Here is a 26,388-nt window from a genome sequence, read left to right on the forward strand (position 1 = left end):
CGGCTGGGATAGGAGGTTGTCATAAAATAAAATTTAAGCGAAATGGGAACTTCGTGGGAGGGTTTAATGAGCGAGGCTTTGAATAAATTGGGATGGAGGAGGACCGTGCGTAGCTGTATTAGCCTCAGGCGGCTCGTTGCTGCGGTGAGTTGTTAGTCTTAGTAGACAGTAGTTATATTGCTCTGCATTTTCGAACCTTGCGGAGAAGACACTAGACACTCAATATGAGAATATACACGGATCACCATTTAATAGAAAAATTTCAATACCTTGTATCTCTGAATGAACTTAAATAAACAAACAAAAAAATAATAAATTGATGAATAAAGTTTACTGCCTATAAATTACTTGTCTAAGAATATCCTTTTTGTTTTAACTCTACGGTCTATATTTTTTTTGCTTGGAATTTTTAAGGACCAACTCATCTGTTTGAGAAAAATAGTCTAGAATTTAAATTTTTTCCAAGAAAATCGTGTATTTGAAACAATATTCTTGCTAAACCAAGATTTTCATTGCCCTCAAAATTTAATTATCAAAAATACTAATTGATTAATTGTGTAACTATTTCTAGTAATTCTTAAATTTATCTACATTCTTTTTATGTCAGTCTTATTTTTATTCCAAAATTTGAAGTCAAATTGTTAAACATTTGACAGATTCTAAGCAGGTGGGATGGAACTTAATATAACTTATTCTGTCAAGAGGATGCTGCGCCCTGCTAAATAAAATAAAGAGGACACATCAATGCTATCCATGCAAAACACTAACTTTCCTTATTATTGAAGGGGGGCTGTATTTTTCCTGTACGTGTTTTAGACAATAATGATTCCAATGATGTAGTTTTCATTTCTATCCGAGACTATTTTTGAGGGTTTTAAGCCTCGGGCTTTAGTGAGGGGCTGAAATTTCCCTGTATGTGTTTGACAATGTTGATTCCAATGGTGTAATTTTCATTTCTATCCGACAACATTTTCGAGGTTTCCAAGCCTAGGGCTTAAGTGGGGAGCTGAAACTTTCCTGTATGTGCTTTGACAATGGTGATTCCAATGATGTAGTTTTCATTTTTATCCCACCCCCTTTTTAAGGGTCTTAAGCCTTGGGCTTAACTGTGGACTTAAGTGGGAGACTGAGACTTTCCTGGACGTGTTTTGACAATGGTGGTTCCAATGTTGTAGTTTTCATTTCTATTCCACACAATTTTTGGGTTTTAATCCTCAGGCTTAGCTGTTGGCTTAAGTGGGGGGCTGAAACTTTCCTGTACGTGTTTTGACGATGGCGATTCCAATGATGTAGTTTTCATTTTTATCCGACCCCCTTTTTAAGGGTCTTGCGCCTCGGGCTTAACTGTGGACTAAAGTGGGAGACTGAAACTTTCCTGTACGTGTTTGACAAGGGTGGCTCTAATGATGTAGTCTTCATTTTTATCCGACACCATTTTCAAGGGTTTTAAGCCTCGGGCTTAAATGGGGGAATGTAACTTCCCTGCATATTTTTTGACAATGGTGATTCCAATAATGTAGTTTTCATTTCAACCCGACGCCGTTTTAGAGGGTTTTAAGCCTTGAGCTTAACTGTGGGGTTAAATGGGGGGCTGAAACTTCCCTGTGCGTGTTTTGACAATTTTGATTCCAATGATGTAATTTTCATTTCCACCTGACACCATTTTTGAGGGTTTAAGCCTCGGGCTAAACCGGGGGCTAAGTAGGGGGGCTGAAACTTCCCTGTACGTGTTTAGACAATGGTGGTTCTAATTTTGTAGTTTTTATTTCTATCCGACACCATTTTCGAGGGTTTTAAGCCTCAGGCTTAGCTGTGGGCTCAAGTGGGGGACTGAAACTTCCCTGTACATGTTTGACAAGTGTGATTCCAATGATGTAGTCTTCATTTATATCCGACACCATTTTCAAGGGTTTTAAGCCTCAGGCTTAAATGGGGGAATGTAACTTCCCTGCATATGTTTTGACAATGATGATTCCAATAATGTAGTTTTCATTTCAATCCGACACCGTTTTTGAGGGTTTTAAGCCTCGGGCTAAACCGGGGGCTAAGTAGGGGGCTGAAACTTGTCTGTACGTGTTTTGACAATTGTGGTTCCAATTTTGCAGTTTTCATTTCTATCCGACACCATTTTCGAGGGGTTTAAGCCTCAGACTTAACTAAGGGCTCAAGTGGGGGACTGAAAATTCCCTGTACGTGTTTGACAAGGGTGATTCCAATGATGTAGTCTTCATTTCTATCCGACACCATTTTCATGGGCTTCTAGACTTAAATGGGGAATTTAACTTCCCTGCATATGTTTGACAATGGTGATTCCAATAATGTAGTTTTCATTTCTATCTGACACCGTTTTAGAGCCTCGGGCTTAACTGTGGGCTTAAGTGGGAGGCTGAAACTTCCCTGTACGTGTTTGACAAGGGTGATTCCAATGATGTAGTCTTCATTTCTATCCGACACCATTTTCAAGGGTTTTAAGCCTCGAGCTTAACTGTGAGCTTAAATGGGGGGCTGAAACTTCCCTGTGCGTGTTTTGACAATGTTGATTCCAATGATGTAATTTTCATTTCCACCTGACACCAATTTTGAGGGTTTTAAGCCTCGGGCTAAACTGGGGGCTAAGTAGGGGGCTGAAACTTGTCTGTACGTGTTTTGACAATGGTGGTTCCAATTTTGTAGTTTTCATTTCTATCCGACACCATTTTCGAGGGGTTTAAGCCTCAGACTTAGCTAAGGGCTCAAGTGGGGGACTGAAACTTCCCTGTACGTGTTTGACAAGGGTGATTCCAATGATGTAGTCTTCATTTCTATCCGACACCATTTTCATGGACTTTTAGACTCGGGCTTAAATGGGGAATTTAACTTCCCTGCATATGTTTTGACAATGGTGATTTCAATAATGTAGTTTTCATTTCTATCTGACACCATTTTAGAGCCTCGGGCTTAACTGTGGACTTAAGTGAGAGGCTGAAACTTCCCTATACGTGTTTGACAATGGTGATTCCAATGATGTAGTCTTCATTTCTATCCGACACCATTTTCAAGGGTTTTAAGCCTTGGGGTTAAATGGGGGAATGTAACTTCTCTGCATATGTTTTGACAATGGTGATTCCAATAATGTAGTTTTCATTTCTATCCGACAGCATTTTAGAAGGTTCTAAGCCTCGGGCTTAAGTGTGGGCTTAAGTGGGGAGCTGAAACTTCCCTGTACGTGTTTTAACAATGGTGATTCCAAATTATGTAATTTTCATTTCCATCTGATACCATTATTGAGAGTTTTAAGCCTCAGGCTAAACTGGGGGCTTAAGCGGTGGGCCGAAAATTCCCAGTATGTGTTTTTACAATGGTGGTTCCAATGTTGAAGTTTTCATTTCTATCCGACACCATTTTCGGGGGTTTTAAGCCTCAGGCTTAGCTGTCGGCTTAAGTGGGGGCTGAAATTTTCCTGTATGTGTTTTGACAATGGTGATTCCAATAATGTAGTTTTATTTCTATCCGACACCGTTTTCGACGTTTTTGAGCCTCGGGCTTCACTGTGGGCTTAAGTGGGGGGCTGAAACTTCCTTGTACGTGTTTTGACAATGGTGATTCCAGTGATGTATATATATATATATATATATATATATATATATATATATATATATATATATATATATATATATATATATACATATATATATATATATACATATATATATATACATATATGTATATTTTCATTTCCATCTGACACCATTTTGAGCGTTTTAAGCCTCGGGCTTAACTGTGGGATTAAGTAGGGGGACTGAAACTTCCCTACACGTGTTTTTGACAATGGTGATGCCAGTGATGTAGTTTTCATTTCTATCCGACACCATTTTGAAGGGTTTCAAGCCTCGGGCTTAACTGGGGGCCTAGGGGGGGGGGTAGAAACTTCCTTGTACGTGTTTTGACAATGGTGATTCCAATGATGTTGTTTCCTTTTCTGTCCGACACCATTTTCGAGGGTTTTCAGCCTCAGGCTTAAGTAAGGGGCCGAAAGTTCCCTCCATGTGTTGACAAAGTGATTCCAATGACGTAGTTTTTATTTCTATCCAACACCATTTTCGACGGTTTCAAGCCTCGGGCTTAAATGTAAGCTGGCGAGGGGGAGCTGGAACTTCCCTGTATTTGTTTTATCAATGGTGATTCCAACGATGTAGTTTTCACTTCTATCCGACACCCTTTTCGATGGTTTTTAGCCTCGGTCTTAACTCTGGGCTTAAGTGGGAGGCTGAAACTTCCCTGTACGTGTTTGACAATGGTGATGCCAATGATTTATTCTTAATTTCTATCCGACACCATTTTCGAGGGTTTTAATCCTCAAGCCTAATTGTGGGCTTAAATGGGGGAATTAGTGTAACTTCCCTGCATATGTTTTGATAATTGTGATTCCAATTATGTAGTTTTCGTTTTTATCCGAACTCTTTTCGAGAGTTTTAAGCCTCGGGCTTAACTGTGGGACTTTGGGGAATGCAACTTCCCTCTGCGTGTTTTGACAATGGTGATTCCAATGATGTAGTTTTCATTTCAATCCGACACCAATTTTGAGGGTTTTAAGCCTCGGGCTAGACTGGGCGCTTAAGTGGTGGAGGGGGGGCTGAAACTTCCCTATATGTGTTTTTGACAATGGTGACTCCAGTGGTGGAGTTTTCATTTTTATCCGACACAATTTTCGAGGGTTTTAAGCCTTGGGTTCAGCTGTGGGCTTAAGTGGGGAGCTGAAATTTCCCTGCACGTTTTTTGACAATGGTGATTCCAATGATGTAGTTTTCATTTTTATCTAGCACCTTTTTCGAGGGTTTTAAGCCTCAGGCTTAATTGTGGGCTTAAGTGGGGGGGGGGGGGGCTGAAACTTCCTTGCAGGTTTTTTGACAATGGTGATTCCAATGATGTAGTTTTCACTTCTATCCGACACCCTTTTCGAGGGTTTTTAGCCTCGGTCTTAACTCTGGGCTTAAGTGGGAGGCTGAAACTTCCCTGTACGTGTTTGACAATGGTGATGCCAATGATATATTCTTAATTTCTATCCGACACCATTTTCAAGGGTTTTAATCCTCAAGCCTAATTGTGGGCTTAAATGGGGGAATTAGTGTAACTTCCCTGCATATGTTTTGATAATAGTGATTCCAATCGTGTAGTTTTCGTTTTTAACCGAGCTCTTTTCGAGAGTTTTAAGCATCGGGCTTAACTGTGGGACTTTGGGGAATGCAACTTCCCTCTGCGTGTTTTGACAATGGTGATTCCAATAATGTAGTTTTATTTCTATCCGACACCGTTTTCGACGTTTTTGAGCCTCGGGCTTCACTGTGGGCTTAAGTGGGGGGCTGAAACTTCCTTGTACGTGTTTTGACAATGGTGATTCCAGTGATGTATATATATATATATATATATATATATATATATATATATATATATATATATATATATATATATATATATATATATATATATATCATATATATACATATATGTATATTTTCATTTCCATCTGACACCATTTTGAGCGTTTTAAGCCTCCGGCTTAACTGTGGGATTAAGTAGGGGGACTGAAACTTCCCTACACGTGTTTTTGACAATGGTGATGCCAGTGATGTAGTTTTCATTTCTATCCGACACCATTTTGAAGGGTTTCAAGCCTCGGGCTTAACTGGGGGCCTAGGGGGGGGGGGTAGAAACTTCCTTGTACGTGTTTTGACAATGGTGATTCCAATGATGTAGTTTCCTTTTCTGTCCGACACCATTTTCGAGGGTTTTCAGCCTCAGGCTTAAGTAAGGGGCCGAAAGTTCCCTCCATGTGTTGACAAAGTGATTCCAATGACGTAGTTTTTATTTCTATCCAACACCATTTTCGACGGTTTCAAGCATCGGGCTTAAATGTAAGCTGGCGAGGGGGAGCTGGAACTTCCCTGTATTTGTTTTATCAATGGTGATTCCAACGATGTAGTTTTCACTTCTATCCGACACCCTTTTCGAGGGTTTTTAGCCTCGGTCTTAACTCTGGGCTTAAGTGGGAGGCTGAAACTTCCCTGTACGTGTTTGACAATGGTGATGCCAATGATTTATTCTTAATTTCTATCCGACACCATTTTCGAGGGTTTTAATCCTCAAGCCTAATTGTGGGCTTAAATGGGGGAATTAGGGTAACTTCCCTGCATATGTTTTGATAATTTTGATTCCAATTATGTAGTTTTCGTTTTTATCCGAACTCTTTTCGAGAGTTTTAAGCCTCGGGCTTAACTGTGGGACTTTGGGGAATGCAACTTCGCTCTGCGTGTTTTGACAATGGTGATTCCAATGATGTAGTTTTCATTTCAATCCGACACCAATTTTGAGGGTTTTAAGCCACTTCCCTTGAATGCAACTTCCCTCTGCGTGTTTTGACAATGGTGATTCCAATGATGTAGTTTTCATTTCAATCCGACACCAATTTTGAGGGTTTTAAGCCTCGGGCTAGACTGGGCGCTTAAGTGGTGGAGGGGGGGCTGAAACTTCCCTATATGTGTTTTTGACAATGGTGACTCCAGTGGTGGAGTTTTCATTTTTATCCGACACAATTTTCGAGGGTTTTAAGCCTTGGGTTCAGCTGTGGGCTTAAGTGGGGAGCTGAAATTTCCCTGCACGTTTTTTGACAATGGTGATTCCAATGATGTAGTTTTCATTTTTATCTAGCACCTTTTTCGAGGGTTTTAAGCCTCAGGCTTAATTGTGGGCTTAAGTGGGGGGGGGGCTGAAACTTCCTTGCACGTTTTTTGACAATGGTGATTCCAATGATGTAGTTTTCAATTCTATCCGACACCCTTTTCGAGGGTTTTTAGCCTCGGTCTTAACTCTGGGCTTAAGTGGGAGGCTGAAACTTCCCTGTACGTGTTTGACAATGGTGATGCCAATGATATATTCTTAATTTCTATCCGACACCATTTTCGAGGGTTTTAATCCTCAAGCCTAATTGTGGGCTTAAATGGGGGAATTAGTGTAACTTCCCTGCATATGTTTTGATAATAGTGATTCCAATTATGTAGTTTTCGTTTTTATCCGAGCTCTTTTCGAGAGTTTTAAGCATCGGGCTTAACTGTGGGACTTTGGGGAATGCAACTTCCCTCTGCGTGTTTTGACAATGGTGATTCCAATGATGTAGTTTTCATTTCAATCCGACACCAATTTTGAGGGTTTTAAGCCTCGGGCTAGACTGGGCGCTTAAGTGGTGGAGGGTGGGCTGAAACTTCCCTATATGTGTGATTCCAATAATGTAGTTTTCATTTCAACCCGACGCCGTTTTAGAGGGTTTTAAGCCTTGAGCTTAACTGTGGGGTTAAATGGGGGGCTGAAACTTCCCTGTGCGTGTTTTGACAATTTTGATTCCAATGATGTAATTTTCATTTCCACCTGACACCATTTTTGAGGGTTTAAGCCTCGGGCTAAACCGGGGGCTAAGTAGGGGGGCTGAAACTTCCCTGTACGTGTTTAGACAATGGTGGTTCTAATTTTGTAGTTTTTATTTCTATCCGACACCATTTTCGAGGGTTTTAAGCCTCAGGCTTAGCTGTGGGCTCAAGTGGGGGACTGAAACTTCCCTGTACGTGTTTGACAAGTGTGATTCCAATGATGTAGTCTTCATTTATATCCGACACCATTTTCAAGGGTTTTAAGCCTCAGGCTTAAATGGGGGAATGTAACTTCCCTGCATATGTTTTGACAATGATGATTCCAATAATGTAGTTTTCATTTCAATCCGACACCGTTTTAGAGGGTTTTAAGCCTCGGGCTAAACCGGGGGCTAAGTAGGGGGCTGAAACTTGTCTGTACGTGTTTTGACAATTGTGGTTCCAATTTTGCAGTTTTCATTTCTATCCGACACCATTTTCGAGGGGTTTAAGCCTCAGACTTAGCTAAGGGCTCAAGTGGGGGACTGAAAATTCCCTGTACGTGTTTGACAAGGATGATTCCAATGATGTAGTCTTCATTTCTATCCGACACCATTTTCATGGGCTTTTAGACTTAAATGGGGAATTTAACTTCCCTGCATATGTTTGACAATGGTGATTCCAATAATGTAGTTTTCATTTCTATCTGACACCATTTTAGAGCCTCGGACTTAACTGTGGGCTTAAGTGGGAGGCTGAAACTTCCCTGTACGTGTTTGACAAGGGTGATTCCAATGATGTAGTCTTCATTTCTATCCGACACCATTTTCAAGGGTTTTAAGCCTCGAGCTTAACTGTGAGCTTAAATGGGGGGCTGAAACTTCCCTGTGCGTGTTTTGACAATGTTGATTCCAATGATGTAATTTTCATTTCCACCTGACACCAATTTTGAGGGTTTTAAGCCTCGGGCTAAACTGGGGGCTAAGTAGGGGGCTGAAACTTGTCTGTACGTGTTTTGACAATGGTGGTTCCAATTTTGTAGTTTTCATTTCTATCCGACACCATTTTCGAGGGGTTTAAGCCTCAGACTTAGCTAAGGGCTCAAGTGGGGGACTGAAACTTCCCTGTACGTGTTTGACAAGGGTGATTCCAATGATGTAGTCTTCATTTCTATCCGACACCATTTTCATGGACTTTTAGACTCGGGCTTAAATGGGGAATTTAACTTCCCTGCATATGTTTTGACAATGGTGATTTCAATAATGTAGTTTTCATTTCTATCTGACACCATTTTAGAGCCTCGGGCTTAACTGTGGACTTAAGTGAGAGGCTGAAACTTCCCTATACGTGTTTGACAATGGTGATTCCAATGATGTAGTCTTCATTTCTATCCGACACCATTTTCAAGGGTTTTAAGCCTTGGGGTTAAATGGTGGAATGTAACTTCTGTGCATATGTTTTGACAATGGTGATTCCAATAATGTAGTTTTCATTTCTATCCGACAGCATTTTAGAAGGTTCTAAGCCTCGGGCTTAAGTGTGGGCTTAAGTGGGGAGCTGAAACTTCCCTGTACGTGTTTTAACAATGATGATTCCAAAATGTGTAATTTTCATTTCCATCTGATACCATTATTGAGAGTTTTAAGCCTCAGGCTAAACTGGGGGCTTAAGCGGTGGGCCGAAAATTCCCAGTATGTATTTTTACAATGGTGGTTCCAATGTTGTAGTTTTCATTTCTATCCGACACCATTTTCGGGGGTTTTAAGCCTCAGGCTTAGCTGTCGGCTTAAGTGGGGGCTGAAATTTTCCTGTATGTGTTTTGACAATGGTGATTCCAATAATGTAGTTTTATTTCTATCCGACACCGTTTTCGACGTTTTTGAGCCTCGGGCTTCACTGTTGGCTTAAGTGGGGGGCTGAAACTTCCTTGTACGTGTTTTGACAATGGTGATTCCAGTGATATATATATATATATATATATATATATATATATATATATATATATATATATGTATGTATATTTTCATTTCCATCTGACACCATTTTGAGCGTTTTAAGCCTCGGGCTTAACTGTGGGATTAAGTGGGGGGGGGCTGAAACTTCCCTACACGTGTTTTTGACAATGGTGATGCCAGTGATGTAGTTTTCATTTCTATCCGACACCATTTTGAAGGGTTTCAAGCCTCGGGCTTAACTGGGGGCCTAGGGGGGGGGGGTAGAAACTTCCTTGTACGTGTTTTGACAATGGTGATTCCAATGCTGTAGTTTCCTTTTCTGTCCGACACCATTTTCGAGGGTTTTCAGCCTCAGGCTTAAGTAAGGGGCCGAAAGTTCCCTCCATGTGTTGACAAAGTGATTCCAATGACGTAGTTTTTATTTCTATCCAACACCATTTTCGACGGTTTCAAGCCTCGGGCTTAAATGTAAGCTGGCGAGGGGGAGCTGGAACTTCCCTGTATTTGTTTTATCAATGGTGATTCCAACGATGTAGTTTTCACTTCTATCCGACACCATTTTCGAGGGGTTTAAGCCTCAGACTTAGCTAAGGGCTCAAGTGGGGGACTGAAACTTCCCTGTATGTGTTCGACAAGGGTGATTCCAATGATGTAGTCTTCATTTCTATCCGACACCATTTTCATGGGATTTTAGACTCGGGCTTAAATGGGGAATTTAACTTCCCTGCATATGTTTTGACAATGGTGATTCCAATAATGTAGTTTTCATTTCTATCCGACAGCATTTTAGAAGGTTCTAAGCCTCGGGCTTAAGTGTGGGCTTAAGTGGGGAGCTGAAACTTCCCTGTACGTGTTTTAACAATGATGATTCCAAAATGTGTAATTTTCATTTCCATCTGATACCATTATTGAGAGTTTTAAGCCTCAGGCTAAACTGGGGGCTTAAGCGGTGGGCCGAAAATTCCCAGTATGTGTTTTTACAATGGTGGTTCCAATGTTGAAGTTTTCATTTCTATCCGACACCATTTTCGGGGGTTTTAAGCCTCAGGCTTAGCTGTCGGCTTAAGTGGGGGCTGAAATTTTCCTGTATGTGTTTTGACAATGGTGATTCCAATAATGTAGTTTTATTTCTATCCGACACCGTTTTCGACGTTTTTGAGCCTCGGGCTTCACTGTGGGCTTAAGTGGGGGGCTGAAACTTCCTTGTACGTGTTTTGACAATGGTGATTCCAGTGATGTATATATATATATATATATATATATATATATATATATATATATACTAGCTGTTGGGGTGGCGCTTCGCGCCACCCCAACACCTAGTTGGTGGGGGCGCTTCGCGCCCCCCCCCAAGCCCCCCCGCGCGCGTAAGTCGTTACGCGCCATAATAGTTACGCGCCATTGTAGTTGTGTCCCTATGTCCCACCTGTGAATATAGATATATATATATATATATATATATATATATATATATATATATATATATATATATATATATATATATATGGTTCTAACTACGTAAAACTTGCGAATATACAACATTCTTTGCTGTCCCATTGTCTTTGCATATAAATAGATTGTCAGGTTTACCGACTCTTGAACATGCAACATATAATGGTCCATGGGAAAACAATCTGTATTCAGATCTATACCTCATGATTCTAATGATTGCCCTTGAGCTTTGTTGATGGTGATTGCTAATCGATCATTCCCTGTCCCGGTGTCCCGGTCGTCATTTACATCCCCCTGTTTCCCCCGGTGTCCCCGTTGTAGTTGTGTCCCTGTGTCCCGGTCGTCATTTATATTCCCTGTGTCCCGGTCGTCATTTGTATCCCGGTGTCCCGGTCTGTATATACATTCGTTTTTTAGTTTTGTTTTTCTCCTTTATTTTTTTCCTTTTTTTTTCTTTTTTAGCTTATTTAGATTTTTAGATTTTTTAGTTTTTTTATTAGTTTTTAGTTTTTTTGTCCCGGTCGTCCTTTATATCCCCCTGTTTCCCCCGGTGTCCCCGTTGTAGTTGTGTCCCTGTGTCCCGGTCGTCATTTATATTCCCTGTGTCCCGGTCGTCATTTGTATCCCGGTGTACCGGTCTGTATATACATTCGTTTCGTCATTTGAGTTTCGTCATTTATTTTTTTCTTTTTTAGTTCTTTTAGTTTTTACCTTTTTTAGTTTTTTTTTAGTTTTTTAGATGAAAATTTTTTTTAGTTTTTTCCTTTTTTTCTTTTTAGTTTTTTATTGGTTTTTACCTTTATTTTAGCTTATTTTTTAGTTTTTTCCTTTTTTTTAGTTTTTTTTTATTTTTTATTTTTTTTAGTTTTTTACCTTTTTTTAGTTTTTTTAGTTTTTTTAGTTTTTTAGCTTTTTTACTTTTTTTATTAGTTTTTAGTTTTTTTTTGTAGTTTTTGCCTTTTTTTTAGTTTTTTCAGTTTTTCTTTAGTTTTTTATTGGTTTTTACCTTTATTTTAGCTTATTTTTCAGTTTTTTCCTTTTTTTTTAGTTTTTTTTAGTTTTTAGTTTTTTTAGTTTTTTACCTTTTTTTAGTTTTTTTAGTTTTTTTAGTTTTTTAGCTTTTTTATTTTTTTTATTAGTTTTTAGTTTTTTTTGTAGTTTTTGCCTTTTTTTAGTTTTTTTAGTTTTTTAGCTTTTTTATTTTTTTTATTAGTTTTTAGTTTTTTTTGTAGTTTTTGCCTTTTTTAGTTTTTTCAGTTTTGACGTCACCTGATCCAGTTTTTTCAGGTGACGTCACCTGATCCATCCACAGACAGACAGACAGACAACTTATTTTTATATATATAGATATATATATATATATATATATATATATATCTACTAGCTGTTGGGGTACCCCAACACCTAGTTGGTGGGGGCGCTTCGCGCCCCCCCCCAAGCCCCCCCGCGCGCGTAAGTCGTTACGCGCCATAATAGTTACGCGCCATTGTAGTTGTGTCACTATGTCCCACCTGTGAATATAGATATATATATATATATATATATATATATATATATATATATATATATATATATATATATATACATCCCCCTGTTTCCCCCGGTGTCCCCGTTGTAGTTGTGTCCCTGTGTCCCGGTCGTTATTTATATTCCCTGTGTCCCGGTCGTCATTTGTATCCCGGTGTACCGGTCTGTATATACATTCGTTTTTTAGTTTTGTTTTTCTCCTTTATTTTTTTCCTTTTTTTTCTTTTTTAGCTTATTTAGATTTTTAGATTTTTTAGTTTTTTTATTAGTTTTTAGTTTTTTTTCTTTTTAGTTTTTTTGTCCCGGTCGTCATTTATATCCCCCTGTTTCCCCCGGTGTCCCCGTTGTAGTTGTGTCCCTGTGTCCCGGTCGTCATTTATATTCCCTGTGTCCCGGTCGTCATTTGTATCCCGGTGTACCGGTCTGTATATACATTCGTTTTTTAGTTTTGTTTTTCTCCTTTATTTTTTTCCTTTTTTTTTCTTTTTTAGTTTATTTAGATTTTTAGATTTTTTAGTTTTTTTATTAGTTTTTAGTTTTTTTTTCTTTTTAGTTTTTTTGTAGTTTTTACCTTCTTTTTAGTTTTGTTAATTTTTTTTTTTACTTATGTCCTGGTCGTCATTTATACTCCCTGTGTCCCGGTGCTTTGTTGATTGCTAATCGAACATTCCTTTTGTCCTGGTCGCTTTCTCTTTGAGTGTCGTCATTTCTTTTTTTCTTTTTTAGTTCTTTTAGTTTTTACCTTTTTTAGTTTTTTTTAGTTTTTTAGATGAAAATTTTTTTTAGTTTTTTCCTTTTTTTCTTTTTAGTTTTTTATTGGTTTTTACCTTTATGTTAGCTTATTTTTCAGTTTTTTCCTTTTTTTCAGTTTTTTTTTTATTTTTTATAGTTTTTTACCTTTTTTTAGTTTTTTTAGTTTTTTTAGTTTTTTAGCTTTTTTACTTTTTTTATTAGTTTTTAGTTTTTTTTTGTAGTTTTTGCCTTTTTTTAGTTTTTTCAGTTTTTTTTTTAGTTTTTTATTGGTTTTTACCTTTATTTTAGCTTATTTTTCAGTTTTTTCCTTTTTTTAGTTTTTTTTAGTTTTTAGTTTTTTTAGTTTTTTACCTTTTTTTAGTTTTTTTAGTTTTTTAGCTTTTTTATTTTTTTTTTTAGTTTTTGCCTTTTTTTAGTTTTTTTAGTTTTTTAGCTTTTTTATTTTTTTTATTAGTTTTTAGTTTTTTTTGTAGTTTTTGTCTTTTTAGTTTTTTCAGTTTTGACGTCACCTGATCCAGTTTTTTCAGGTGACGTCACCTGATCCATCCACAGACAGACAACTTATTTTTATATAGATAGATATATATATATATATATATATATATATATATATATATATATATATATATATATATATATATATATATATATATATATATATATATACATATATGTATATTTTCATTTCCATCTGACACCATTTTGAGCGTTTTAAGCCTCGGGCTTAACTGTGGGATTAAGTAGGGGGACTGAAACTTCCCTACACGTGTTTTTGACAATGGTGATGCCAGTGATGTAGTTTTCATTTCTATCCGACACCATTTTGAAGGGTTTCAAGCCTCGGGCTTAACTGGGGGCCTAGGGGGGGGGGGGGTAGAAACTTCCTTGTACGTGTTTTGACAATGGTGATTCCAATGATGTAGTTTCCTTTTCTGTCCGACACCATTTTCGAGGGTTTTCAGCCTCAGGCTTAAGTAAGGGGCCGAAAGTTCCCTCCATGTGTTGACAAAGTGATTCCAATGACGTAGTTTTTATTTCTATCCAACACCATTTTCGACGGTTTCAAGCCTCGGGCTTAAATGTAAGCTGGCGAGGGGGAGCTGGAACTTCCCTGTATTTGTTTTATCAATGGTGATTCCAACGATGTAGTTTTCACTTCTATCCGACACCATTTTCGAGGGTTTTTAGCCTCGGTCTTAACTCTGGGCTTAAGTGGGAGGCTGAAACTTCCCTGTACGTGTTTGACAATGGTGATGCCAATGATTTATTCTTAATTTCTATCCGACACCATTTTCGAGGGTTTTAATCCTCAAGCCTAATTGTGGGCTTAAATGGGGGAATTAGTGTAACTTCCCTGCATATGTTTTGATAATTGTGATTCCAATTATGTAGTTTTCGTTTTTATCCGAACTCTTTTCGAGAGTTTTAAGCCTCGGGCTTAACTGTGGGACTTTGGGGAATGCAACTTCCCTCTGCGTGTTTTGACAATGGTGATTCCAATGATGTAGTTTTCATTTCAATCCGACACCAATTTTGAGGGTTTTAAGCCTCGGGCTAGACTGGGCGCTTAAGTGGTGGAGGGGGGGCTGAAACTTCCCTATATGTGTTTTTGACAATGGTGACTCCAGTGGTGGAGTTTTCATTTTTATCCGACACAATTTTCGAGGGTTTTAAGCCTTGGGTTCAGCTGTGGGCTTAAGTGGGGAGCTGAAATTTCCCTGCACGTTTTTTGACAATGGTGATTCCAATGATGTAGTTTTCATTTTTATCTAGCACCTTTTTCGAGGGTTTTAAGCCTCAGGCTTAATTGTGGGCTTAAGTGGGGGGGGGGCTGAAACTTCCTTGCACGTTTTTTGACAATGGTGATTCCAATGATGTAGTTTTCACTTCTATCCGACACCCTTTTCGAGGGTTTTTAGCCTCGGTCTTAACTCTGGGCTTAAGTGGGAGGCTGAAACTTCCCTGTACGTGTTTGACAATGGTGATGCCAATGATATATTCTTAATTTCTATCCGACACCATTTTCGAGGGTTTTAATCCTCAAGCCTAATTGTGGGCTTAAATGGGGGAATTAGTGTAACTTCCCTGCATATGTTTTGATAATAGTGATTCCAATTATGTAGTTTTCGTTTTTATCCGAGCTCTTTTCGAGAGTTTTAAGCATCGGGCTTAACTGTGGGACTTTGGGGAATGCAACTTCCCTCTGCGTGTTTTGACAATGGTGATTCCAATGATGTAGTTTTCATTTCAATCCGACACCAATTTTGAGGGTTTTAAGCCTCGGGCTAGACTGGGCGCTTAAGTGGTGGAGGGGGGGCTGAAACTTCCCTATATGTGTTTTTGACAATGGTGATTCCAGTGATGGAGTTTTCATTTTTATCCGACACAATTTTCGAGGGTTTTAAGCCTTGGGTTCAACTGTGGACTTAAGTGGGGAGCTGAAATTTCCCTGCACGTTTTTTGACAATGGTGATTCCAATGATGTAGTTTTCATTTTTATCTAGCACCTTTTTCGAGGGTTTTAAGCCTCGGGCTTAATTGTGGGCTTAAGTGGGGGGGCTGAAACTTCCTAGCACGTTTTTTGACAATGGTGATTCCAATGATGTAGTTTTCATTTCTATCCGACACCCTTTTCGAGAGTTTTAATCCTCAAGCTTAACTGTGGGCTTAAGCTGTGGGCTGAAACCGCCCTATACGTGTTTGACAATGGTTATTCTAATGATGTAGTTTTCATTTCTGTAAGACACCATTTTCGAAGGTTTTAAGCCATTCCTGGATCAGCTTCAAATTGAAATTTTCTCCCACTGAACAGTTTTTTATTATAAAATGTTTTTTATATTTTCGTTTACTGGGGCCTGACCTTCGTTCTTTATTAGATTTCAGTGATCGGTGCAATGATGCAGATGTGGTTTTGACCTTTCTGGCGGACGGTGTGAAATTTTGATTAGCGCCCTCCCCCCTGTTTCCCACCAAATTTTAACACAAATTTTATTTACTAACAGAATTTTTTCAATTTTTTAATTGAATCATAATTTTTTTAATTTTTTTTATTTTCTTATTCGAGTATTACTATTTAATTAGATTTTATTTTTAAAATTATTTGTATTTTGTTACTTAGTTAATAATCTATTACTATTACTACTAAAAACTCACTGAAGCACCAAGCCGCTTGAGGCTAACAGAGTAACGCACGCTCCTCCTCCTTCCCAATCTATTCAAAGCCTCCCTCTTTACACCCTCCCAGGAAGTTTACATTTCCTTTAAATCTTTCTGTCTGACATCCTCCCACCCCCGACGAGGATAATCTGCTTTCCGTTTAGCTCTAGACGGTTGGCCAAAAAGGACAATATTCGGCAATCTGTCATCCTTAATCCGCAGAACGTGCCCTAGCCATCTCAACCTTTCTTTCATTATAGCCATAGAAAGCTATCACATTTTTCGTACAACCAACTGTTTGAAATACGGTCTGGCGGGTACCCAGAACAATCCGTAGGTAATATCTCTGGAAAACATCTAGTAAATTTTCGTCTGCTTTTCGGAGCGCTCATGCTTCAGAGTCATATTTGACCACTGTCATCACTGTAGCTTCCAATATTCGAATCTTGGTTTGCACAGTCATCTTCATATTCCTCCAAACTTTTTTTTACATGTGAAAAAACACCCTGAGCCTTGGCTATTCTAATTTTAACATCTTCACTGCTCTTGCCGTTTTTACTAATAATACTATCAAGATAAGTGAAGCTGCCCGCCTGATCATTATTTTCGTTACCCAACGCCCCTTCTTCACTTATTCCTAGGCTTAGTGACTAAGTCTTCTTAACATTAATTTTCCAACCTATTCTAGCACCCTGAACTCACAAAACCTCTAAAAGTTCATTCATTTTGCTCACACTTTCATTTAGGATGCTTAAATCATCAACACAATCTTAGTCCAGGGGAGTTTTTCCTCCCCATTTGATTCCGTGGTCTCCCATTGCCTTTCCTGTGCTCCATAAGACTAAGTCCATCAAAATGATCCATATAAAGGGGGATAGAATACAACCCTACTTAACTCCTGATTTAATACAAAACCAGCTGCTACCTCATTTCCTACCTTAATCGCAGCAGTATTATTCTCGCACGTAGCTCTAATCTCTTTAATGTATTTGTCTAGTATCAAACAGTTCGTGGTAACGAACTGTAGTAAGGAGCGATCCGGCTCAATAGTAAACAAAACTCTAAAAAATGGATGATATCAATAGCTACATCAAAAGAATCGCAGTTCAATGCTGATTTCAAATATATAAGTTTCATCAAGTTTAGTCTTACTCATCAAAAGTTACGAGCCTGAGAAAATTTGCCTTATTTTAGAAAAAAGGGGGAAACAACCTTTGCATAGCCAATCCTGATCTTTTTACTTATTAAATAAAAAAAAAACTAGTTTTTTTAACTGAAATTAAGGAGCGACATCAAAACTTAAAACGAACAGAAATTACTTCGTATATGAAAGGGGCCGCTTCCTCATCAACGCCCCGCTCTTTACGCTAAAGTTTTTTACTGTTTTAAAAAGAAGAGTTGAGAGAAAGAGTCAAACTTTAGCGTAAAGAGCGGGGCGTTGATGAGGAAGCAGCCCCTTTCATATACGAAGTAATTTCTGTTCGTTTTAAGTTTTAATGTCGCTCCTTACTTTCAGTTGAAAAAACTTTGTTTTTTTTATTTAATACCATATAAGGATAAGACCTTTCTTAAAACTGTTCTATCGACATAATCGAACGCTTGCTCATAATCTATGAAACAAAGAACCAAAGGTGTTTGACACCTAAGGCACTTCTCAATTATTAACCTAAGAGTGAAAATTTGTTCGACACATCCTCCACCTTTTCTAAAACCACACTGTCCTTCTCTTAAGAATTTGTCTCAGCATCTCTTAGTCTAAAAAGTATCATATTACTGAGTAATTTGCTACCTACAGAGAGCAGACTAATGCCTCAATAATTACGACACTCACTCTTATCACCTTTCTCATACAGTGGTTTAATTAAGGTTTTCCTAAACTCGTTAGGTATCCCCCCTTCTTCAAAAGTTATGTTCATAATCTTCAATATCTTATGTCTAACCTCAGTGCCACCATATTTAAGACACTCAGTTACCACACTATCAGCACCTAAGCCTTATTATTTTTTAACCCTTTAGTACTGTCGCTAATTCGTCCTCACAAAACAAACCTTCCTTCAAATCCAAGGTATCACAAACTTTTTCATTTTTCTCTATATCTGTTCCTGTAATTGCATCTTGGCTTAGCACATTCTCAAAATATTAATTATTCTATTTATTAACTTTGCCCTCTAATTTTATTTTAATAAAACTAAAATTTCAAAAATTAAAAAAGACTATGACCCTTAGGTTATTTATTGGAAATATTGCACTTTAGAATTTCCACGCAATGAGTGATTGCCCCCTCTGTCCCTCCTCTAGAACCACCTTTTCATCTTCAAGATGTTGAGAAGTGCGAAATTCTAATGCTTATTAGTATTTTTGTAAGAAGCTATTCAAAAAAAGGGTAATATGGCTTCATATAGTATTGCTGTATGTGGCTTTATATGACTTGAATATGGCTAAGTAACTATTGCTACAAACTTTTTTCCATTAAAGGAACTGAAGAAAACCAAGAAGCAATCTATATGCTTATTGGCAATGCACATAACCTATAAAAAAGCCTTGATAAAGTATCGCTGCATATAGCTTGAATATGGCTGAGTAACTGTTGCTACAACCTTTTTTTCCATTAAAGGAACTGAAGAAAACCAAGAAGCAATCTATATGCTTGTTGGCAATGTACAAAACCTAAAAAAAAGTTTTGATATAGTATCACTGTATGTGGCTGTATATGGCTTGAATATGGCTAAGTAACTATAGCTACAACTTTTTTCCCTTTAAAGGAACCGAAGAGGATCAAGAAGCAACCGATATGCTTGTTGGCAACGCACAAAACCTTATGCAATCAGTGAAGGAAACGGTCCGTGCTGCAGAAGCTGCTTCAATCAAAATCCGGACTGAATCCGGAATTCGACTACGGTGGATTCGTCGTCAGCCTTGGTATCAATATTAGACTCGGATTGTCCCTTTTCTTACGGAATGGTTGTTGATAAGTGCCTGGTATATGAATGCTGAATAATTTTTGTCGATATTTGAGAGCAATGTTGATTTTGGGTATAGATGAAATAGTAAGATTATTAATTTATTAGTAAATAATATACTAATGTAAAACCGTTGTTATAACCAAATAAAAAGTAATGAGTTTGGATTCTGGGTAAAGACGAAATAATCGGATTAGCAATTTGTTAGCTGTTTCATCTTTGGCCTTCCAGGATCAAGTCCGTTTCTCGTGGTTCTAGTTTTGATGGTCATCTATGATTATTGGCTTGGTTGCTACATAATTTTTTGGGGGTGGAGAGAAGCCCTAGAAGTGTCTTTGAAGAATGAAGGGGGGGGGGAGGAAAGCTGGTCAAAACGATTTCGTAAAATATGACTATTTTTCCGGAGAAATCGAACTTTTAGACTTTTGTACAGTTAGGTCTTCCATGAGAGGAGGCAAATGATCGGTCTGCCTTTATCTCCAGGCGTCTCTTACCGGGTGTATTGACTTATGACGGAGGAAAAATGATCAAAATTCTAGTTTTAGACTGGTCACAATGTGAGAGCCCACCGCCATTCTTCTTATCAGTTAAATCGAAGCTGCCATAGCAACCAAAAGTACATAGTCCAAACCGACGGTGCAGATGTCCATCCTTTGGCCGTTCAGCATGGAAGTGGGATAGTCGTCGGGGTTTTGGGACAGGCATCCTGTGGATTCGTTCACCCTTCCTGTTTGTCTTTTCTTGATTTCTCCAGGTGCCCATTTTAGAGCTTGGTTGCTCTGGCTGAGCTTATAGAGTCGCGCCACTGACCCCTCTTCCTTAAAAAAAAAAAAAAAAAAAAAAAAAAAAAAAAAAAAAAAAAAAAAAAAAAAAAAAAAACCGGTGAAACCAAGAATCGAACCTCGACCTTGAGGGGCAACCAAAAACAGTCTTTTGGCTTAACCTGAGCTCTGATAGAAGATGGTGAAAATTGTCAAGCGAAAAACTAAGGAAGATATTTACAGAAGTTCTGGCTTGTTTGTTTGATTGAGAGCGAAGTTTTTTCATCGTCCTTAATAAATGCTTTGTAAAAATACCAATCCCTAAAGTAATATTGATAACACACCACAGCAGAATGAAGAGGGAACTATTGTTTTAATGTAATTCTGGAGGCCGGAGAAACAAATTTTTCAACTATGAAGAAAATTGAATGTTCGCTCACATGAAGGCTTTATTTTGTTTGCTCAGTTTTGTTTGAAAAGTAAATAGTTTCTCTTGTAACGAATCAGTCTTCATAATTCATCTATGCTTGCTATGTACATAGTTTTTATTCCCACCAAAGATCATTCAAACTAGGGGTTGAACCAAAACATCCACTTACTGTTCCGTTGACTAGTAACCAAATCATGAGCGTAACCTTGGGTGAGGGGTTGTGTTATTTTACCCCCATCGTAAAGGTAAACATTCATAGAATTTGTATCTAAAAATATGATTTAATGCGGATTTCTCCATCCTCAGTTTTCCTAAGAAATACCTTTAATCTTGTCACTTCCCCCCCCCCCCTAAGTGGTATACTAGTTAAACCTGTGGTTGAAAATTAAAAAATATATAATGAATGGCTCATTTTTGTAGGTTAGTACTGTATCTGACTGATTAATAAGAGAAATTTGAATATTGAAATCTGTTATTTTGCATAACATAGCAAGGGGCGCATTTTTCGATTTCCACTAAACAAATCATACTGTTGATATTTTGGCAGTTTCTAGTTTTATCTCCGCCTTTACTGAATCTGTGGATTACTGCATTGAAAACCGGGAATACTGCAGTGTATTTGTTTTGAAATAGTGATTAATAAAAGTTTTATCCATCCTTTGTTCTCTTTAAAAAAATTTGAATTTTGTCACTACACCCCTCAGCCCCCCCCCCCTGAGTGGGATACTGCTTATATCCATGTTTAAGAAATAGATAATATGATGAAGAAAATTTTATTACCCTCACAAACTCCGAAGACGCTACAAGTTGCTCATTTTTGTAGGTTTGTGCTGCACCCAGGGTTGTATCGGGGATTTTTTTTATGGAGGTGGGGGGGCTACAAAAAACTTTTAAAACGCAACAAAAATTTGTCTATGTTCATTTTTGTTACGTCTTTACGGGTCGGACAAACATTTCGGGAGGGGAGTTAAAACCCCCAGCCCCCTCCCCCTGGATACGGCCTTGGCTGCACCTGACAGATTGTAAGAAATTTAAATATTGAAGTCTGTTGATTTTCATTTCACTGCAAGGGGGCATTTTTTCAATTTTCTGGTTTTCAAGTTCTCAATTTTCCAATTTCTCAAATAAATTTCCCAAATGGTGATCTTTTTAGTTTGAATGGTCTCTGGTTTTGACTCTGCCTTTAAAGGAAACTGTGGTTGTTCAGTTTTGATTTGCGAATACTGTATTTCTCTTTAAACTTTGCCTTATTTTCATACTTTTAGTTTTAAATGATATTATTGGCTAGTGCAAAAAATACTGTAACAATCGATATTTTTGTTGTATGATGTTACGTTTGTAATCGGTAATTACGGCTTTAGTTGCGGTCACTGCTGTACAACTGAACTGGTGATTGGACGCGCGACTTGTTTTTAACATTTTTCTTTTCTTTTTTGTATTAACTTAATAGTAATCTAGAACTCCAGAGGAGCCTTCTAATAATGACTAAAAATGCTAATTTAAGTGAATAATTGCTATACTATTATCTTATAGGGTGCACCATAGAGCCTCAATTATAGATTCTGAGTCTTATTTCCGTGGAAGTGGTGTTTAACTTTCGGGTGTATATTCGATAAAGGAAAAGGAATATATGCAGTCACTAAGCTAAGTTGTGACTGAGGGCGGTACTTTTCGTCCAGCAAAAGGACCGAACGACGCGAATATTTGAAATCCGAATGATAAGTCTGATGAAAAGCGATTTTTTCAGGTTTTCTTAGAAAATCGCCCGCATCAAAAAATGTAGAAACTCTATTAAATGTTTTAGACACACTGAAAAGAGAATGCAATAGTACATATTTACTGGTAGGTAGGTAAGGTAAAGGATGCGGCACTAGACCCTTAAGGTCCGAACTGGCAGTGCTGAACTCCGTCTCAAGGTTCTTCAGCCAGGAAGTGCAATGCGGGGATGGGGGCCAGCCATCCTATGTTTTCGTACACTCTTCCTATTTACCTTACCCAGATTTCTCTAGGTACCATTTTAGAGCCGGATCAGCTCTGGCTGAGCTTACAGAGCCACGCCACTGCCCTCGTTCCAAACCGAATAATTGGTTACAGTAGGATTCGAACCCTCGCCCTGTCGGACAAAGGATTCTAAATCCAGCGCACCAATCCACTCGGTTAGGATATTATCTGTGCATAAAGAGGTATCTCTTTTTAAGTGTAAACGCGACTTCCCTCTGGAGAAACGGATTTTTCGTATCTAATTCAAACACAAATAAGCTGAATATTCATACTAATGGAAGCCGTTTTTTTTCGTCGAACGATGTGAAATCCGGCTGCCAGAGCAGAATTAACGAGTCCAAAACCTAGTTACAATTTAAAGCTCTAAAGTTTCTTTTCAGTAACATAAAAGGAGGAAGTATTTGTTTGTGTATTTTGGAAATTAAACAATATATTGATATTTGATGCAATCGGACAAGTTCTTAATTATAAGCGCACTACATGAACAAATAATAGTATAAGCAATATAAAATGCATCCTACTATTGTGTTTCTTACCATAAGCAGTAGCAACTGCTAAATTCAAACACGATGTTGATCGCCAGAAAAGCAGATTGTTCCAAAGTAGAAATAAATTCAATATTCGCCAAAGGAAGACGTTTTTTTTTTATTAAGTAGACGGGGAATCCGGCTGCCGAACCGAAATTCAACTAGGAGAGTTGTCGGTCAAGTGTCAATCCTAAAACTCGGTCGTCCGCCTGAGACTTTGGCTCTCAAGTCTTTATTTACATCCACAAAATTGATTTTTTTCTGGAAATTTTCGAATTCCCTGGTTCACAAAACGAGATAAATTTTCTTGAAAGTTTTTTGCCCCTTAAAGCTTTCTTCAAGCCTTATAAATGCTGCTGAAAGAAGACATGTATAAAAATGTTTTATGTTACTATGTGTACTAGCCTAGATAGTCTAGACTGTAAGTCATTAATCGGGCTTAATTATAGATAGGACTTATTCTAGACTGTAAATATAGAATCTAGACAAGTAAGTCTATACCGTAAATCATTAATCAGGCTTTTTTATATATAGAACCACTTTACAATGTATTTCTATATTGAATATTTCACTTATTGAAATATCGTTTCTAGAGTTAAATTCAAAGACCCAATGAAATTCAACAGCCAATCTCTTATTATATTATAATGATTTATTCAATTGGTCTAGAACGCAAGTCTAGAGTCTAGATAAGTACGTCTATACCTTAAGTCATTAATCAGGCTTTATTATAGATAGAAGCACACTATTATTTAATTCTAGATAGAATATTTCTATTAATGAAATATTCAAATATTAATTCAAATAGCAATAGAACTCTACAGCCAGTCTCTTATTATATTATGATGATTTATTCAATTCGTCATCTTTACTAAAAGATTGCCAAAATCAGTTCTTGTCATTTTTGTAGTCATGTCTAAATACGCGAAGGGGGGGGGGCAGCTAAGTTTAATTATCCTTGAGATATTGTGAAATTATATAAATGGCTAATTGTTTTTATATTAATTAGAAATATTGAAATTAAGATAATGACAGAATTGCTTCATTCACAGGATTTGACTAATTTTATCTACCTTTTTGTGCTAAAAGATGGTTCGTTATTTTATTATTGACTTTTGTTTTTGGCATTTTGACAAAATGACTTATGGTGGTATGGCCGAATACAAAAAAAGGATAGAAATTCCCTGAACTTTCAAGAAAAGACTGTTGCTTCTACTTGCAATAATAAAAAATAGTTTCGATAATTAAATTTTATTCTGCCTAATTTCTAGTTTGTTACTTAGCAACGGCATTTTGATAGGCTAGAACTTTTAAAACAAGAGAAATTAAAAGCACAAGGAATTATGCAGAAAATATTGCCTGATTAATACGTTTAACTCTTTTTTTTCTATTGATTTTGGTTTTACTTGGTGAATTACTAGTGTGCTAGGACTGTTCCTAGATAATTTCTAATGTTTGTTGTTAACTATTTATTCTAGTTATTTTATTTGTAACGTTTTTTTGTGCCAAAATAAAATTCTAACGAAACAATCCTTCTCAGCATTCTGAATCGTAGTTACTCACACGTTATCCATACCAGGTCATACTACAGAAGTTAATTATTCATTCCCAGTCTAACTTTTTATTATTATTTATCACAGTGGGTTTTCAAAGGAAAATTGAGAATATCATCCTTTACAGATGGATTAAATAATTGCTCGATTTTCTTATAATTAGTACAATTTTAAAAGGTCACAACAAGATAAGTGTCATGAACAAATAATCTAAAGGTGATTATAATCTAAAGTCGAACTGATAAATAATATGCTGATAAAAGATAAATAGTAATCTAAAGCCGAACTGACCAGCCATGACAAGACAAAGAAATGAATCTGATAATGACAAACGGGTAAAATGAAAGCGAAAAGGGAAACGTAAAATGCCCAATAGTAGAAAACGAAGAGAACAAAATCAAACGAATATTTCACCCATATAGAGCAAGGTGTCTTCAGCGTAGAAAAAAAAAGTAAAGGACCGTTTGTCATTTTCAGATTTATTTCTTGTTTGTGTCTTGTTTGTGTCTTGTTTGTGTTTCTTGTTTGTGTCTTGTTGTGTCTTGTTTTGTCATTTTCAGATTTATTTCTTGTTTGTGTCTTGTTTGTGTCTTGTTTGTGTTTCTTGTTTGTGTCTTGTTGTGTCTTGTTTTGTCATTTTCAGATTTATTTCTTGTTTGTGTCTTGTTTGTGTTTCTTGTTTGTGTCTTGTTGTGTCTTGTTTTGTCATTTTCAGATTTATTTCTTGTTTGTGTCTTGAACAGACACATCGACAGTGTAGTTGTTTGACTGGGGAAGAAAATTTAAATTAAATTATAATTTAAATTATAAATTAAATTAATAAATTAAATTAATTAATTAATAAATAAATTAAATAAATTAATTAAATTAATAAATTAAATAAATTAAATTAAATTTAAATTATAAATGTCAGACTAAATAGGTTGCAGTATTCAGTATTGTGATAAATTTCGAATTATAACGATAAACTCAGGAAGAAGTAAGCTTGGATGACTATTATGCTTAACTATGATTAAGCCAATAAAAAAGTACTATGATCAAGCCCTCGCGAAAACTGAATGCAATTTGGAAAATCCGTCCTAGCTAATACAAGCCACCGATCCCTACTACCCGAACTAGGCCCTCCCAATACTTGAACTTGGTTACAAAATAAGCTTCTACCCCGTAAAGTACGAACTAATCTTTTCGCCGACTCCTTTGTTCCTTTCTTCACATCGATTTTCAATGCTGAGCCGTAGTGTGTGATTTTTGTTTAAATGTAAGAATTTGTAAAAAAAACTGAATTTAGCTATGCTATGATAGTTTTTAAATATAGCGATCTCTCTCTCTCTCTCTCCCTCTCTCTCTCTCTCTCTCTCTCTCTCTCTCTCTCTCTCTCTCTCTCTCAGAATTTTAATAGTGGTCATGTGCGAATGTCAGGATAGATTTTTCATAGAAAAGGCAACATATTCTTGGTAAATTATTTTAAATTCCTTAAACAGATGCTTAACTAGGACAGTTTTCTTTGCCCAGCCATTAAGAAGTACACTAAATGAAGTGACTTCACAAATTTTATATTTAAAATATTCCAATATATTACAAAAAAATCTATCCAGCTTAAATGTAAGCTGGAAAACAGTAGCGTAATTTCGTCAAAATCCTGGGGGGGGGACAAAGTTGGAGCTAATTTTCCCAAATCAAGTGAAAATGACAATTTAAGACTGGAAAATGAGCCATGTAGTACCATAAAGGTAAAGATATACTAACGAAAACTGACCCGCTTCTGTGGATGCTTGAATTATGCAGGCTTATCTTAGTTTTGACAAGATTTGCATACAAACTAAATTTCAGCAGGAGGGGGAAAACTGGGGTCTGGGGGGGGAGAAACCCTTGGCTCATAGTAAACTACGTCCCCGCTGGAAAAACGCTCAAAAAAGTATTAACCTAGAAAGAACTCC

At 37.2% G+C, this 26,388-nt stretch overlaps 1 protein-coding gene across 2 annotated transcripts in view; it reads left to right on the plus strand.

Moving 5' to 3' along the window:
- Positions 1-19,346, plus strand: part of LOC136034505 (vinculin-like) — an 86,880-nt gene extending 67,534 nt beyond the window's left edge. For both annotated transcript variants that reach the window (XM_065715724.1, XM_065715725.1), the window contains one exon: positions 18,982-19,346. In XM_065715724.1, coding sequence (XP_065571796.1) covers positions 18,982-19,151 — 170 coding nt within the window. In that variant the 3' untranslated portion in view covers positions 19,152-19,346. The remainder of the gene's footprint in view (positions 1-18,981) is intronic.
- Positions 19,347-26,388: the final 7,042 nt, after the last annotated feature.

Source organism: Artemia franciscana, chromosome 13, assembly GCF_032884065.1.
Source record: "Artemia franciscana chromosome 13, ASM3288406v1, whole genome shotgun sequence".
Taxonomy (NCBI): Eukaryota; Metazoa; Arthropoda; class Branchiopoda; order Anostraca; family Artemiidae; genus Artemia; species Artemia franciscana.